General features: G+C 43.8%; 1 protein-coding gene across 1 annotated transcript in view; it reads left to right on the top strand.

Moving 5' to 3' along the window:
- Positions 1-10,766, top strand: part of LOC307171212 (uncharacterized protein) — a 15,089-nt gene extending 4,323 nt beyond the window's left edge. Inside the window, exons 7-13 of the mRNA XM_079892705.1 lie at positions 2,062-2,164; positions 2,354-2,424; positions 7,242-7,261; positions 8,580-8,653; positions 10,153-10,267; positions 10,349-10,395; positions 10,473-10,766. Of these exons, the coding sequence (XP_079748831.1) occupies positions 2,062-2,164; positions 2,354-2,424; positions 7,242-7,261; positions 8,580-8,653; positions 10,153-10,267; positions 10,349-10,395; positions 10,473-10,591 (549 nt within the window). The 3' untranslated portion in view covers positions 10,592-10,766. The remainder of the gene's footprint in view (positions 1-2,061; positions 2,165-2,353; positions 2,425-7,241; positions 7,262-8,579; positions 8,654-10,152; positions 10,268-10,348; positions 10,396-10,472) is intronic.
- Positions 10,767-14,278: the final 3,512 nt, after the last annotated feature.

Below are 14,278 nucleotides of genomic sequence, written 5' to 3'. Positions count from 1 at the left end.
ATCTAATGTTCTTTTTTAAACCTAAACTTTTAGCAAGGATTGCAGTAAAATTGACACAAGCTTATATTTTATATGCGATTTTAGATTTGTTACAAACCTGTAGTGAACTTGAGTGTTTTAATTCAGTTTAATGCACTTTTTTTTAGATGTAAAACTATGTGAAATATGTCCAAACCTTAAATGATTTTGACATTAACACACATTAATAATGTACAAATTAGAGATGTGACGGTGATAATATTCTCCCACCGGTTAATCGACTTGTGACAACACCGGTATTAACGGTTTCATCGTGGGGGTGGGGGGTGTTAGAGTGATGTATTTTTTTTTTTTTTTTTACATGGCGTCAATTCATCATTCGTATTGAGTTTGATTGACATGCGATCTGACCAATCAAATTCCACCATTTTTGTGCGATAAAGCAGTCAGAAGAGTTATTGATAAACTTCGGTGGATTTGAACTTGGCTTTAACTGAGGCAATCTGTCACGACACATTAAAGAGCCAAAAAACGGTAGGCCTATTTTATTTTTGTTTGACTGACCAAATTTGAAAGTTGAGACTTTGTTTCATATTAAATATTACCTGCTCGGTCCTGTCTTTCAGCGCGTTGTCCGTGTCCTCTATTTTTCACTGCTTGAGATTATGTTGAGAACAATAACGCCCTATTTGAGTGTATAGGGCGCGATTTCGGATTCAACCACAGTGTTTGAATGGTGGGTTCGTTATTATGAAAAACGCATGTTATTATTTCAGCACTTCGCGAATGGACAGCGACTCTTAAGTATCACGAATGCGTTCTCGCGCATTCATGTTAAGTGCATTTTTTGGAAACGCGCGTGGAATTGCGGCGTGTGACGAGCGTAACCTTGCACATAGAGAACGCTCTTAAGATCCAAGATGCATCGTTATCGGGAAACCCGGCCCTGGTCTCCGCACTAGCCTAACTGAAAACTATGAAAGCCGTGTGGCCAACCGGTAAAAAAAAAACTAAAAGAAAAAAATACATTAAAGAAACTATTCCCTCTGATTTTGTTTCATTAATAAAGTTTGACTAATTGCAGCAGTCTCACATTCGTTTAGAGCTCGTGTGAATTGCACGTATAAAATGAAGTTAACGAACAACCTCGTTCCATCAGGAAACGCCACATGAATTTCACTGCGCTTTATGAAGAGTTTTTCTTTTGCGTGAAGAAGCCGTTCGCCGGAGATGTGTTAAAAGATTCATTCATGCACACAAGAGAGTGTATTCATGATTATTAGGCTACCGGTATACTAATTCTCCTGGCGCCGGGTTGAGTGAGTAATTTACTCTCTTACATTTGTTCTTTGATTAACATTAATGACACTCCATCTGACACGCGTCCCATTTTCTCACAAATCTCTACATTCATTTATGATATTATTTAAATCATTTGCTCTTATGAGAACACTCGACAAAACGGACATTTTGGCATAATTTGTGTGTGTTATGTTTTGTTCAAGGCCGAAAAGAGAACTCGATACTGACGCGCGTCTTTTCCGTGTGTGTGTGCGTGTGTGTGTAATAGGCAGGACTTACAGCGCGGTCTCTTGTTTTGTCGCGCTTGAATGGTTGAGCGTGATCATACAACGCTAGTCAACTGGTGACAGAAAATACGGATACTGCGTAGCCTAATTGCTTTAAAAAAATTTTTTTTTTGCGGTGCTGCGGTGGGCAAGTGATGCAACCGGTGTTGCGACTGAACACCGTGTAACACCGGTAACACCGACTATCGCGCCAAGCCTAGTACAAATCTAACACAGGATCACAAACACAATATTCCATCTGCTCCATTGTCAAGTCACCTTTATTTATGATTGTTTCAAAGCAGCTTTACAGTGATAACAGGAAAATAATTCAGTGACGCAAACAGAGTTCAATTCGGCTGTACAGCAGCTTTTAATGAAAATAGTGTCATTGATAAGCTGATATATTTTTTATTATTTTCAATACTTTAGGATTGAGTCTTCCTCTGTCTCACCATCAGATGTTTGAGTCTCTGTTCTTCTCTGACTGAAGGATGATTGATTGTGTGTTCAGGTGATCACAGACACACTCGTGTCAGAGAAGGTGTGTGAGGAGCAGAAGGAGCTGGAGGAGCGTCTGCTGAAGCTGGAGAGAGAGATGAGGAGACGAACGGATGGTGAGAAACATGCTATAATCTCCTCACACAACACACGCTAATGCTAATGCTAACAGACAAACATACAGCAACAGCTACTATAGAGGATGTGTCACTGCTAGTCTTCAACAATCATCAGATCAGCAGGACTGAAGCTTGTATGTTTGGAGTCAGAGGCGCCTTTGTTTATGAATGATGTGTTTGTTTCAGAGAATCTTCTAGTCGACTGGTTCATTCTGATTCATAAGAAGAACATGTTAGTGCGCAGAGATGCCGAACTGGTGAGTACACACACACGTACATTTTACATGCTTTTTTTTTTTTAATGAGGTCTTTCCATAGACATAATGGTTTTATATTGAAGTAACTATTTTCTCTAACCCCCCCAAAAATCTAAACCTTGTTTATGTATTTTTTTTTTTTCCAATAAAACATTGTTTAGCCTTTTGAATTATAAGGATGTTATTTGCATGTTTAGCATTTGAATTAACATGTTCTAAAATTTGCATGTAGGAAAAGTAGGATTTTTAGTGAGGCCAAAACAATAACAAATGCAAATCATGTGTACAGTGGGTACGGAAAGTATTCAGACCCACTTGAATTTTTCACTCTGTTAAATTGCAGCCATTTGCTAAAATCATTTAAGTTAATTTTTTTCCTCATTATTATGACCGCCGCTAGCGTAGCTAGCGAAAGCGGTCATATAGGGATTGTCAAAGTTTTTTTTTTTTTTTTTTTCGTCACCTTACTGAATTTTTCGTCAACGATACCAGGGACACCGAAGCACCGGGGAACATGAAATTTGGTGAGCATGTAGCCCCACTAGACTTCTATGGAAAAATTCCGTTTGGTCCCCGGGGGCCACTCCCCCCCCGCGCTGGGCCCCCCCAAACCCCAAAAAATGCAGTTTTTCCTAAATAACTACCTGAACCGTGGCACCGAGGATGAAGAATTTTTTATGGTATGTTGGTCTACTAGACTTTTACGGAAAAATTTCGTTTGGTCCCCGGGGGCCACTTCCCCCCCCCGCGCTGGGGCCCGTGTGAATTTTTCGTCAACGATACCAGGGACACCGAAACACCGGGGAACATGAAATTTGGTGGGCATGTAGCCCCACTAGACTTGTACGGAAAAATTTCGTTTGGTCCCCGGGGGCCACTCCCCCCCCGCGCTGGGCCCCCCCAAACCCCAAAAAATGCAGTTTTTCCTAAATAACTACCTGAACCGTGGCACCGAGGATGAAGAATTTTTTATGGTATGTTGGTCTACTAGACTTTTACGGAAAAATTTCGTTTGGTCCTCGGGGGCCACTTCCCCCCCCGCGCTCGGGCCCCTGTGAATTTTTCGTCAACGATACCAGGGACACCGAAACACCGGGGAACATGAAATTTGGTGGGCATGTAGCCCCACTAGACTTGTACGGAAAAATTTCGTTTGGTCCCCGGGGGCCACTCCCCCCCCGCGCTGGGCCCCCCCAAACCCCCAAAAATGCAGTTTTTCCTAAATAACTACCTGAACCGTGGCACCGAGGATGAAGAATTTTTTATGGTATGTTGGTCTACTAGACTTTTACGGAAAAATTTCGTTTGGTCCCCGGGGGCCACTTCCCCCCCCGTGCTGGGGCCCCTGTGAATTTTTCGTCAACGATACCAGGGACACCGAAACACCGGGGAACATGAAATTTGGTGGGCATGTAGCCCCACTAGACTTGTACGGAAAAATTTCGTTTGGTCCCCGGGGGCCACTCCCCCCCCGCGCTGGGCCCCCCCCAAACCCCCAAAACTGCAGTTTTTCCTAAATAACTACCTGAACCGTGGCACCGAGGATGAAGAATTTTTTATGGTATGTTGGTCTACTAGACTTTTACGGAAAAATTTTGTTTGGTCCCCGGGGGCCACTTCCCCCCCCGCGCTGGGGCCCCTGTGAATTTTTCGTCAACGATACCAGGGACACCGAAACACCGGGGAACATGAAATTTGGTGGGCATGTAGCCCCACTAGACTTGTACGGAAAAATTTCGTTTGGTCCCCGGGGGCCACTCCCCCCCCCGCGCTGGGCCCCCCCAAACCCCAAAAAATGCAGTTTTTCCTAAATAACTACCTGAACCGTGGCACCGAGGATGAAGAATTTTTTATGGTATGTTGGTCTACTAGACATTTACGGAAAAATTTCGTTTGGTCCCCGGAGGCCACTTCACCCCCCGCGCTGGGGCCCCTGTGAATTTTTCGTCAACGATACCAGGGACACCGAAACACCGGGGAACATGAAATTTGGTGGGCATGTAGCCCCACTAGACTTGTACGGAAAAATTTCGTTTGGTCCCCGGGGGCCACTCCCCCCCCGCGCTGGGCCCCCCCAAACCCCAAAAAATGCAGTTTTTCCTAAATAACTACCTGAACCGTGGCACCGAGGATGAAGAATTTTTTATGGTATGTTGGTGTACTAGACTTTTACGGAAAAATTTCGTTTGGTCCTCGGGGGCCACTTCCCCCCCCCGCGCTCGGGCCCCTGTGAATTTTTCGTCAACGATACCAGGGACACCGAAACACCGGGGAACATGAAATTTGGTGGGCATGTAGCCCCACTAGACTTGTACGGAAAAATTTCGTTTGGTCCCCGGGGGCCACTCCCCCCCCGCGCTGGGCCCCCCCAAACCCCCAAAAATGCAGTTTTTCCTAAATAACTACCTGAACCGTGGCACCGAGGATGAAGAATTTTTTATGGTATGTTGGTCTACTAGACTTTTACGGAAAAATTTCGTTTGGTCCCCGGGGGCCACTTCCCCCCCCGCGCTGGGGCCCCTGTGAATTTTTCGTCAACGATACCAGGGACACCGAAACACCGGGGAACATGAAATTTGGTGGGCATGTAGCCCCACTAGACTTGTACGGAAAAATTTCGTTTGGTCCCCGGGGGCCACTCCCCCCCCGCGCTGGGCCCCCCCAAACCCCCAAAACTGCAGTTTTTCCTAAATAACTACCTGAACCGTGGCACCGAGGATGAAGAATTTTTTATGGTATGTTGGTCTACTAGACTTTTACGGAAAAATTTTGTTTGGTCCCCGGGGGCCACTTCCCCCCCCGCGCTGGAGCCCCTGTGAATTTTTCGTCAACGATACCAGGGACACCGAAACACCGGGGAACATGAAATTTGGTGGGCATGTAGCCCCACTAGACTTGTACGGAAAAATTTCGTTTGGTCCCCGGGGGCCACTCCCCCCCCCGCGCTGGGCCCCCCCAAACCCCAAAAAATGCAGTTTTTCCTAAATAACTACCTGAACCGTGGCACCGAGGATGAAGAATTTTTTATGGTATGTTGGTCTACTAGACATTTACGGAAAAATTTCGTTTGGTCCCCGGAGGCCACTTCACCCCCCGCGCTGGGGCCCCTGTGAATTTTTCGTCAACGATACCAGGGACACCGAAACACCGGGGAACATGAAATTTGGTGGGCATGTAGCCCCACTAGACTTGTACGGAAAAATTTCGTTTGGTCCCCGGGGGCCACTCCCCCCCCGCGCTGGGCCCCCCCAAACCCCAAAAAATGCAGTTTTTCCTAAATAACTACCTGAACCGTGGCACCGAGGATGAAGAATTTGTTATGGTATGTTGGTCTACTAGACTTTTACGGAAAAATTTCGTTTGGTCCCCGGGGGCCACTTCCCCCCCCGCGCTGGGGCCCCCGTGAATTTTTCGTCAACGATACCAGGGACACCGAAACACCGGGGAACATGAAATTTGGTGGGCATGTAGCCCCACTAGACTTGTACGGAAAAATTTCGTTTGGTCCCCGGGGGCCACTCCCCCCCCGCGCTGGGCCCCCCCAAACCCAAAAAAATGCAGTTTTTCCTAATAACTACCTGAACCGTGGCACCGAGGATGAAGAATTTTTTATGGTATGTTGGTCTACTAGACTTTTACGGAAAAATTTCATTTGGTCCCCGGGGGCCACTTACCCCCCCGCGCTGGGGCCCCCGTGAATTTTTCGTCAACGATACCAGGGACACCGAAACACCGGGGAACATGAAATTTGGTGGGCATGTAGCCCCACTAGACTTTTACGGAAAAATTTCGTTTGGTCCCCGGGGGCCACTCCCCCCCCCCCCGCGCTGGGCCCCCCCAAACCCAAAAAATGCAGTTTTTCCTAAATAACTACCTGAACCGTGGCACCGAGGATGAAGAAATTTTTATGGTATGTTGCTCTTAAGGGCCCACATCAACCTAGCCCATAATCACTCATTTGTGATTTGCGCCCCTCCCATAAAAAATGAAAATGCAATATTATTCTACTTTAATCGCCCCTATCTTCAGTTGAGATGTTCAGAACTGCACCATATTTCATGTGTATGATTAACTTGACATCCTCTGGGGGTATGCTAAGTTTCGTAGAATTTCATCCATGGGGGGGTATAAAATAAATTCATTTATGTGCACATTTAGTGACTGTACACTCATCGGCCTGTAGATGGTGGTGTTGAGCGAAGGGTTGCTGGTTTAGGATGATACTGTCACACACACACATGCAGGAATACAAACAAACGCAAGCATGCACACACACTGACATCCACACGCACAGACACACACCCATACACACACATACAAATCCACATGCACAGACACACACACACAAACACACACGCGCACACACATGTACGCACGCACACATACACGCACAGACACACACACACACAGACACACACATACACAAACACACACACATACACACAGACATGCACATACTACTATTTTTTTAGGTATATACATAAACACGCAATACAGCCAAATTGCTCCACGTCATTTATTTTTGTGGAAAGCCAGTGCAGGCCTGAGCGGCGGTCATATTTTGTACCGCCCTGCGGTACATCTAGTTGTATACACAGCAGCCCATATTGACAGAAAAACACAGAATTGTTGACATTTTTGCACATTTATTAAAAAATAAAAACTGAAATATCACATGGTCCTAAGTATTCAGACCCTTTGCTCAGTATTTAGTAGAAGCACCCTTTTGATCTAATACAGCCATGAGTCTTTTTGGGAAAGATGCAACAAGTTTTTGACACCTGGATTTGGGTATCCTCTGCCATTCCTCCTTGCAGATCCTCTCCAGTTCTGTCAGGTTGGATGGTAAACGTTGGTGGACAGCCATTTTCAGGTCTCTCCAGAGATGCTCAATTGGGTTTAAGTCAGGGCTCTGGCTGGGCCATTCAAGAACAGTCACGGAGTTGTTGTGAAGCCACTCTTTCGTTATATTAGCTGTGTGCTTAGGGTCATTGTCTTGTTGGAAGGTGAACCTTCGGCCCAGTCTGAGGTCCAGAGCACTCTGGAGAAGGTTTTCGTCCAGGATATCCCTGTACTTGGCCGCATTCATCTTTCTCTCGATTGCAACCAGTCGTCCTGTCCCTGCAGCTGAAAAACACCCCCACAGCATGATGCTGCCACCACCATGCTTCACTGTTGAGACTGTATTGGACAGGTGATGAGCAGTGCCTGGTTTTCTCCACACATACCGCTTAGAATTAAGGGCAAAAAGTTATATCTTGGTCTCATCAGACCAGAGAATCTTATTTATCACCATCTTGGAGTCCTTCAGGTGTGCTTTCATGTGTCTTGCACTGAGGAGAGGCTTCCGTCGGGCCACTCTGCCATAAAGCCCCGACTGGTGGATGGCTGCAGTGATGGTTGACTTACTACAACTTTTTCCCATCTCCCGACTGCATCTCTGGAGCTCAGCCACAGTGATCTTTGGGTTCTTCTTTACCTCTCTCACCAAGGCTCTTCTCCCCCGATAGCTCAGTTTGGCCGGACGGCCAGCTCTAGGAAGGGTTCTGGTCGTCCCAAACATCTTCCATTTAAGGATTATGGAGGCCACTGTGCTCTTAGGAACCTTAAGTGCAGCAGATTTTTTTTGTAACCTTGGCCAGATCTGTGCCTTGCCACAATTCTGTCTCTGAGCTCTTCAGGCAGTTCCTTTGACCTCATGATTCTCATTTGCTCTGACATGCACTGTGAGCTGTAAGGTCTTATATAGACGGGTGTGTGGCTTTCCTAATCAAGTCCAATCAGTATAATCAAACACAGCTGAACTCAAATGAAGGTGTAGAACCATCTCAAGGATGATCAGAAGAAATGGACAGCACCTGAGTTAAATATATGAGTGTCACAGCAAAGGGTCTGAATACTTAGGACCATGTGATATTTCAGTTTTTCTTTTTTAATAAATGTGCAAAAATGTCAACAATTCTGTGTTTTTCTGTCAATATGGGGTGCTGTGTGTACAATAATGAGGAAAAAAAAGAATTTAAATGATTTTAGCAAATGGCTAAAATATAACAAAGAGTGAAAAATTTAAGGGGGTCTGAATACTTCCGTACCCACTGTGTGTGTGTGTGTGTGTGTGTGTGTGTGTGTGTGTGTGTGTGTGTGTGTGTGTTCAGGTTGAGACAGCATCGTCTGGAACAGCAGCAGACTGATGTAGAGTTTGAGCTCAGGTGCCTCTTTAACAAACCAGGTGACAAACTGAATCAATCATGTTTCTTAATGTGAATGTTTGTTTTGATGATGTTTAATATGGATTGGCATGGATTCTTTAATCTCTGATATCAAATATTCAAATGAACAGATGTAGATGATGATACTATCATATAAATGTCTCGAAAAAGACAATCAACACTGAGATTTTCTTGTTTTCCAGTGCAAATATCTGAATATTCTTAATTCAAGACACCGTAATGTAATGTCTGTCTTTCCTCTGTGCTTTTGTTGTGTAGTCTTTTAGTTTGTAGTCTTCTTCAGTTCCTGTTTCCCCTTCTTAGTCTCTTAATTGTTTCCATGTGTGTCTTGTTAGTCTATTTGTCCCTGTGTATTTAAGCTCTTGTGTTTCCAGTGTTCATTTTCAGATCTTGTCCTTCTACAGATTTCATGTTGGTGTGCTCAGTTTAGTTTCTTTTATTTCTCTTTTTCCTTGTTTTATTATTAAACAAATCTTCACTTGTATCCAGCTCTCCCTCACCAAATTGTTATAGAAGACCATATCCACAAATATGTATCCAGCAGTTCAGCTTTTTGTCTTGAAGACAAGGTGATTTGACTGATGTCGAATACAGTTTTAAGTTTTGTAAAACTAGCTGTTTCTCTGGACTAGCATAACTTGATGTTGAATAACTTCACCAAGTTATGACACCAAGTCCCAAGTCCACTGGTTCCATGTCTAGTGGTTCCAAGTCCAGTAGTCCCAAATCCAGTGGTCCCATGCTTGGTTGTCCCAAGTCCACTGGTCCAAAGTATATGGGTCCCAAGTCCACTGGTCCCAAGTCAACTGGTCCCAAGTCCAGTGGTTCCAAGTCCAGTAGTCCCAAATCCAGTGGTCCCATCCTTGGTTGTCCCAAGGCCACTGGCTCCAAGTCCACTGACTCCAAGTCAACTGGTTCCAAGTCCACTGCTCCCAAGTCCACTGCTCCCAAGTCCACTGGTCCCTGTGCTCTCTAGGCTGGCAGTCTCAACTTATTTTGATCAATTTATCATTTAACAATATTGAAAAAAAGTTCAGGGAAGAAGGAGGCAGGAACCTACACACGATGAACTGTAATGCAAATAATGCCCTAGTCCCTCATGGACGACTGCCACATGTAAATATAATAAAGCACAACGTAAATATTCCAGGCCTGGTTCTCTCTCGTCTTACACTGTCATCCCTCCTCCTTTCATCCTTCCGGTGTGTCAAACAGGTGTCGTTCATTAACATTCGCTTCACTGGCCTCGCTCCACTCCCATGGCTCTCTGCCCTGCCTCACTCCACAAAGACTTCTTAACTAAAATAATAGTATAATATATATAAAAAAAATATATATATATCTTGATTTATGAAAGTTTAGATAATTCTACTGGAATAAAAAAGTCTGAAAAACAGTCTGAAAAAGTCTGAAAAACTTTTTTTCAGTGTATGAAATTAAGTAAATATAAAGTGTCTGTAGTTTATAGCTTCTGATGAATGTGTGTGTGATTGTCCAGAACCAGACTGGAGCTCTGATGACAGACAACGGGAACATCAGCTCATGTCACACCTGCTGTCAATCATCCAGCAGAGGAATGACATCATCAGCAGCCTGGATCTGGACAGACTGAGGTCAGAGGTCACCTGACCCCAGCAGTGTGAGGTCACATGATGATGATGTGTTATTGATGGATGTGTTGTGTTCTTCATCAGGGAAGAGGAGGAGGACATGATGATGTCTGCTATGATCCAGAGGACAGGTGAGAAACGGCCCTCATCACTTCATCACATTCAGTGTTTTCAATTTAGTGTTTTAAGACTTTCTCTCTCTCTCTAGACCTCCTGGCACAGACGGACAAACAGCTGGACAAATTCAACAGGAAGTTTAAAGGCCTTCAGATGTTCAAGACGTCCAGCTGTAAAACTAAAAACAGCAGCAGAAAGAAAAGCAGCTGAAGGAGAGAAAGAGACTGTAGATCAGGAGTCTCAAACTCAGATCCTGGAGGGCCACTGTCCTCCAACCCCGAATCAAGCACACCTGAAACAGTTCCTGGTAGTTAAAGCTAAACTCTGCAGGATGGTCGTCCTCCAGGAGCTGGTCCTTCAGATGTGTGCTGTAGATGTGTATTAAGCTGACAGTCTACTAATGTTTCGAATGCGCATGCGTCGCGTCTGAACGCGTTGTTGTCTTTGGAGCTCGATTGATTTATAATTCTTGATTTCTCTCTAAACTCATTTACAACGAACATTTTCTACTTTTCCTCACCTCATAGTTACAACGCGGACTGTTGAGCAGACGTGTCTCAAGCCTAGTGATCCAACGCTGGATACTCTTATAGGTTACGTCCGTGGATCACGGCTGAACGCGTCTTCTCCGCACTCATTTACAAACAAACATTTTTTTTCGCCTATCGTGCGTCTACTCTACACCGTACCACTAAAAAGACGGATTATATCCAAGACTTCAGCCATAAATTAGTATTAATATTGATAGCATCACTGGTAGCGTCGTTGCTAACTTAACGTACTGTCCATCTGTTAAAATGGCGAATATATTAGATGTAAGTAGTCTACCTTTTGGTGCAGGTGAAGACACATTTGAGCTGCACGCGGTGCAGTCTGAGCTGGAAGCTGTTGAGAAACAGATCCACGACCTTTTAGTGAGACAGGCCGAGCTGATAGACCGGCGTTTGGCTCTTGAAACATCACGCGCGGATGCACACAAATCAGAAATTAACGTTACTAACCCGCTGACTCCGACCTCGTCTACTCCGTGCGTTTCTCAACATCGGCGAGCGTCGAGGTCGCGATCAGCCATGGTCTCGTTCACTCCGGCTCCAACATGCCACCACGAAGCCTGGATATTTCCGCAGCGGAAGACGCGAGTCAGGCCTAGACCAAGAAAACTCTCTCCGACCCTCCCGGTTTTCGAGATATCCACACAAAACCGCTTCTCCCCTCTTCGCGAAACAGAACGCGATGCTGTGATCATTGGCGATTCCATCGTTCGACACGTACACGCTACGTTAAATAAAAGTAAGGTGCATAGTCACTGCTTTCCTGGTGCTCGTGTTTCTGAAATCGCCGCTCGCGTTCCCGAGATTCTGAACGATAACGAGCGCGTCGGAACTGTGGTCTTGCACGCGGGAGTGAATGACATCAGGCTGCGCCAGACGGAAGTTCTGAAGAAAGACTTCAGGAATCTGATCGATACGGTACGCAGCACATCGCCTGATATAACGATCATTGTGTCAGGACCGCTTCCCACGTACCGTCTAGGTCATGAAAAGTTTAGTAGATTATTCGCGCTAAACGAATGGTTAATGTCATGGTGCAATGAGCAGAAACTACTCTTTGTAAATAATTGGAATCTGTTTTGGGAGCGTCCTAGGCTTTACCGTGCTGATGGCTTACACCCAAGCAGATTCGGATCGGATCTTCTGTCAGATAACATCTCCAAAATGTTAAATACCTTTTGACTAGTAACCAAAAGTCCAAATCATAGTCTCTGCTGCACCAATTTAACTGATATAAATAGTGTAGAACATTGCATAGAAACTGTGTCTATTCCTCGTTTAGTGAGATTAAATAATAAATCTACTGCAGGATCTAGAAAAAATCTAATTGTTATTAAACCAGAAAATGTTGCTATTAGTAATCAAAAACAATTTCTAAAGCTAGGTCTTCTAAACATTAGATCACTCACACCTAAGGCAGTTATTGTAAATGAAATAGTCACAGATAATAGCTTCGATGTACTTTGCCTTACTGAAACCTGGCTTAAACCAAATGATTATTTCGGTCTAAATGAGTCTACTCCATCAGGATACTCCTATAAGCACGAGCCCCGTCTGATTGGTCGTGGCGGCGGTGTTGCAACAATCTATAGAGATATTCTCAATGTTACTCAGAAAACGGGCTATAAGTTTATTTCATTCGAAGTACTTGTACTAAATGTTACGCTCTTAGATGCTAGAAAAACATCCCTATTATCTCTAGCTTTGGCTACCATATATAGACCGCCTGGGCCTTACGCTGATTTCCTAAAAGAGTTTGCAGATTTTCTCTCAGACCTATTAGTTAATTTCGATAAAGCATTAATTGTTGGAGACTTTAATATCCACGTAGATAATTCAAATGATGCGCTAGGGGCTGCGTTTACAGATTTATTAAACTCCTTTGGGGTCAAGCAAAACGTTACCGGACCAACTCATCGTTTTAATCATACACTCGATTTAATTATATCACATGGAACCGATCCAACCGATATAGATATCATTCCACAAAGTGACGATGTCACTGACCATTACATGGTAACTTGCATATTACGTACTCCTGTAATATGTCATGCTGCGCCGCGTTATCGATTAGGCAGAACAATCCTTCCATCTACCATAGATAATTTTTCAAATAGCTTATCTGATCTGTCTCAGCTGCTCAGTGAACCTAAACAAACAGATGAACTTGAGGAATTAACTAGCACTATGAGCACCATTCTCTCTGGATCATTGGATATTGTTGCACCCATTAGATTAAGAAAGGTTAGAGAGAAAAGTAAAGCACCATGGTACAACAATACTACGCATGTTCTAAAGAGAGAAACCCGTAATTTAGAGCGTAAATGGAAAAAAACTAACTTAGAGGTCTTTAGAATCGCATGGAAAGACAGTATGTCACGTTACAAAAAGGCCCTAAAAGAGGCCAGGGCTGAGCATCTCCGCAAACTAATAGAAAACAACCAAAACAATCCTAGGTTCTTATTTAACACTGTGGCTAGACTAACAAATAAACAGATGTCTCCTGAACAAAATATTCCGTTACAGTTTAGTAGTAATGATTTCATGAAGTTCTTCACTGAGAAAATAGAAAACATCAGAACCACAATTGTAAACGTTCAATCCTCAATTGCGTCTTATAATTCAGCCTCAATTATCACCCCGCAAGAACAATTACAATGCTTTACAACTATAGAACAAAAAGAGTTAAATAAACTTATCACTTCATCTAAAACAACAACATGTTTACTAGATCCTATACCAATTAAACTTTTGAAAGAAGTGTTACCTATAGTGGAGGAGCCTCTCCTCAATATTATTAACTCGTCTTTATCTTTAGGTTATGTTCCAAGAACATTTAAACTGGCAGTTATAAAACCTCTCATTAAGAAACCACAATTAGATCCACATAATCTAGCAAATTATAGACCCATTTCAAATCTACCTTTTATGTCTAAAATACTAGAAAAAGCTGTGTCCGCTCAACTGGGCTCTTTCTTGCAAGAAAATGACATCTATGAAAAGTTTCAGTCTGGATTCAGGCCGCATCATAGCACTGAAACTGCGCTTGTTAAAATTACAAATGATTTACTTTTATCTTCTGACCAAGGCTGTATCTCAATACTAGTTTTACTTGATCTTAGTGCTGCGTTCGATACTATAGATCATACAATACTCTTAGATCGACTGCAAAATTATACTGGTGTTCAAGGACAAGCGCTAAGCTGGTTTAGATCGTATTTATCTGACCGCTACCATTTTGTTTATTTAAATGGAGAAAAATCGATCATAACTCCAGTAAACTATGGAGTGCCGCAGGGATCTGTGTTAGGCCCTCTATTATTCTCAATATATATGCTGCCACTTG

This window comes from Squalius cephalus, assembly GCF_949319135.1.
Source record: "Squalius cephalus genome assembly, chromosome: 1".
NCBI classification, from domain to species: Eukaryota; Metazoa; Chordata; class Actinopteri; order Cypriniformes; family Leuciscidae; genus Squalius; species Squalius cephalus.
The sequence above is the reverse complement of the archived record's forward strand: the minus strand, read 5'-3'. Positions and strand labels throughout refer to the sequence as shown.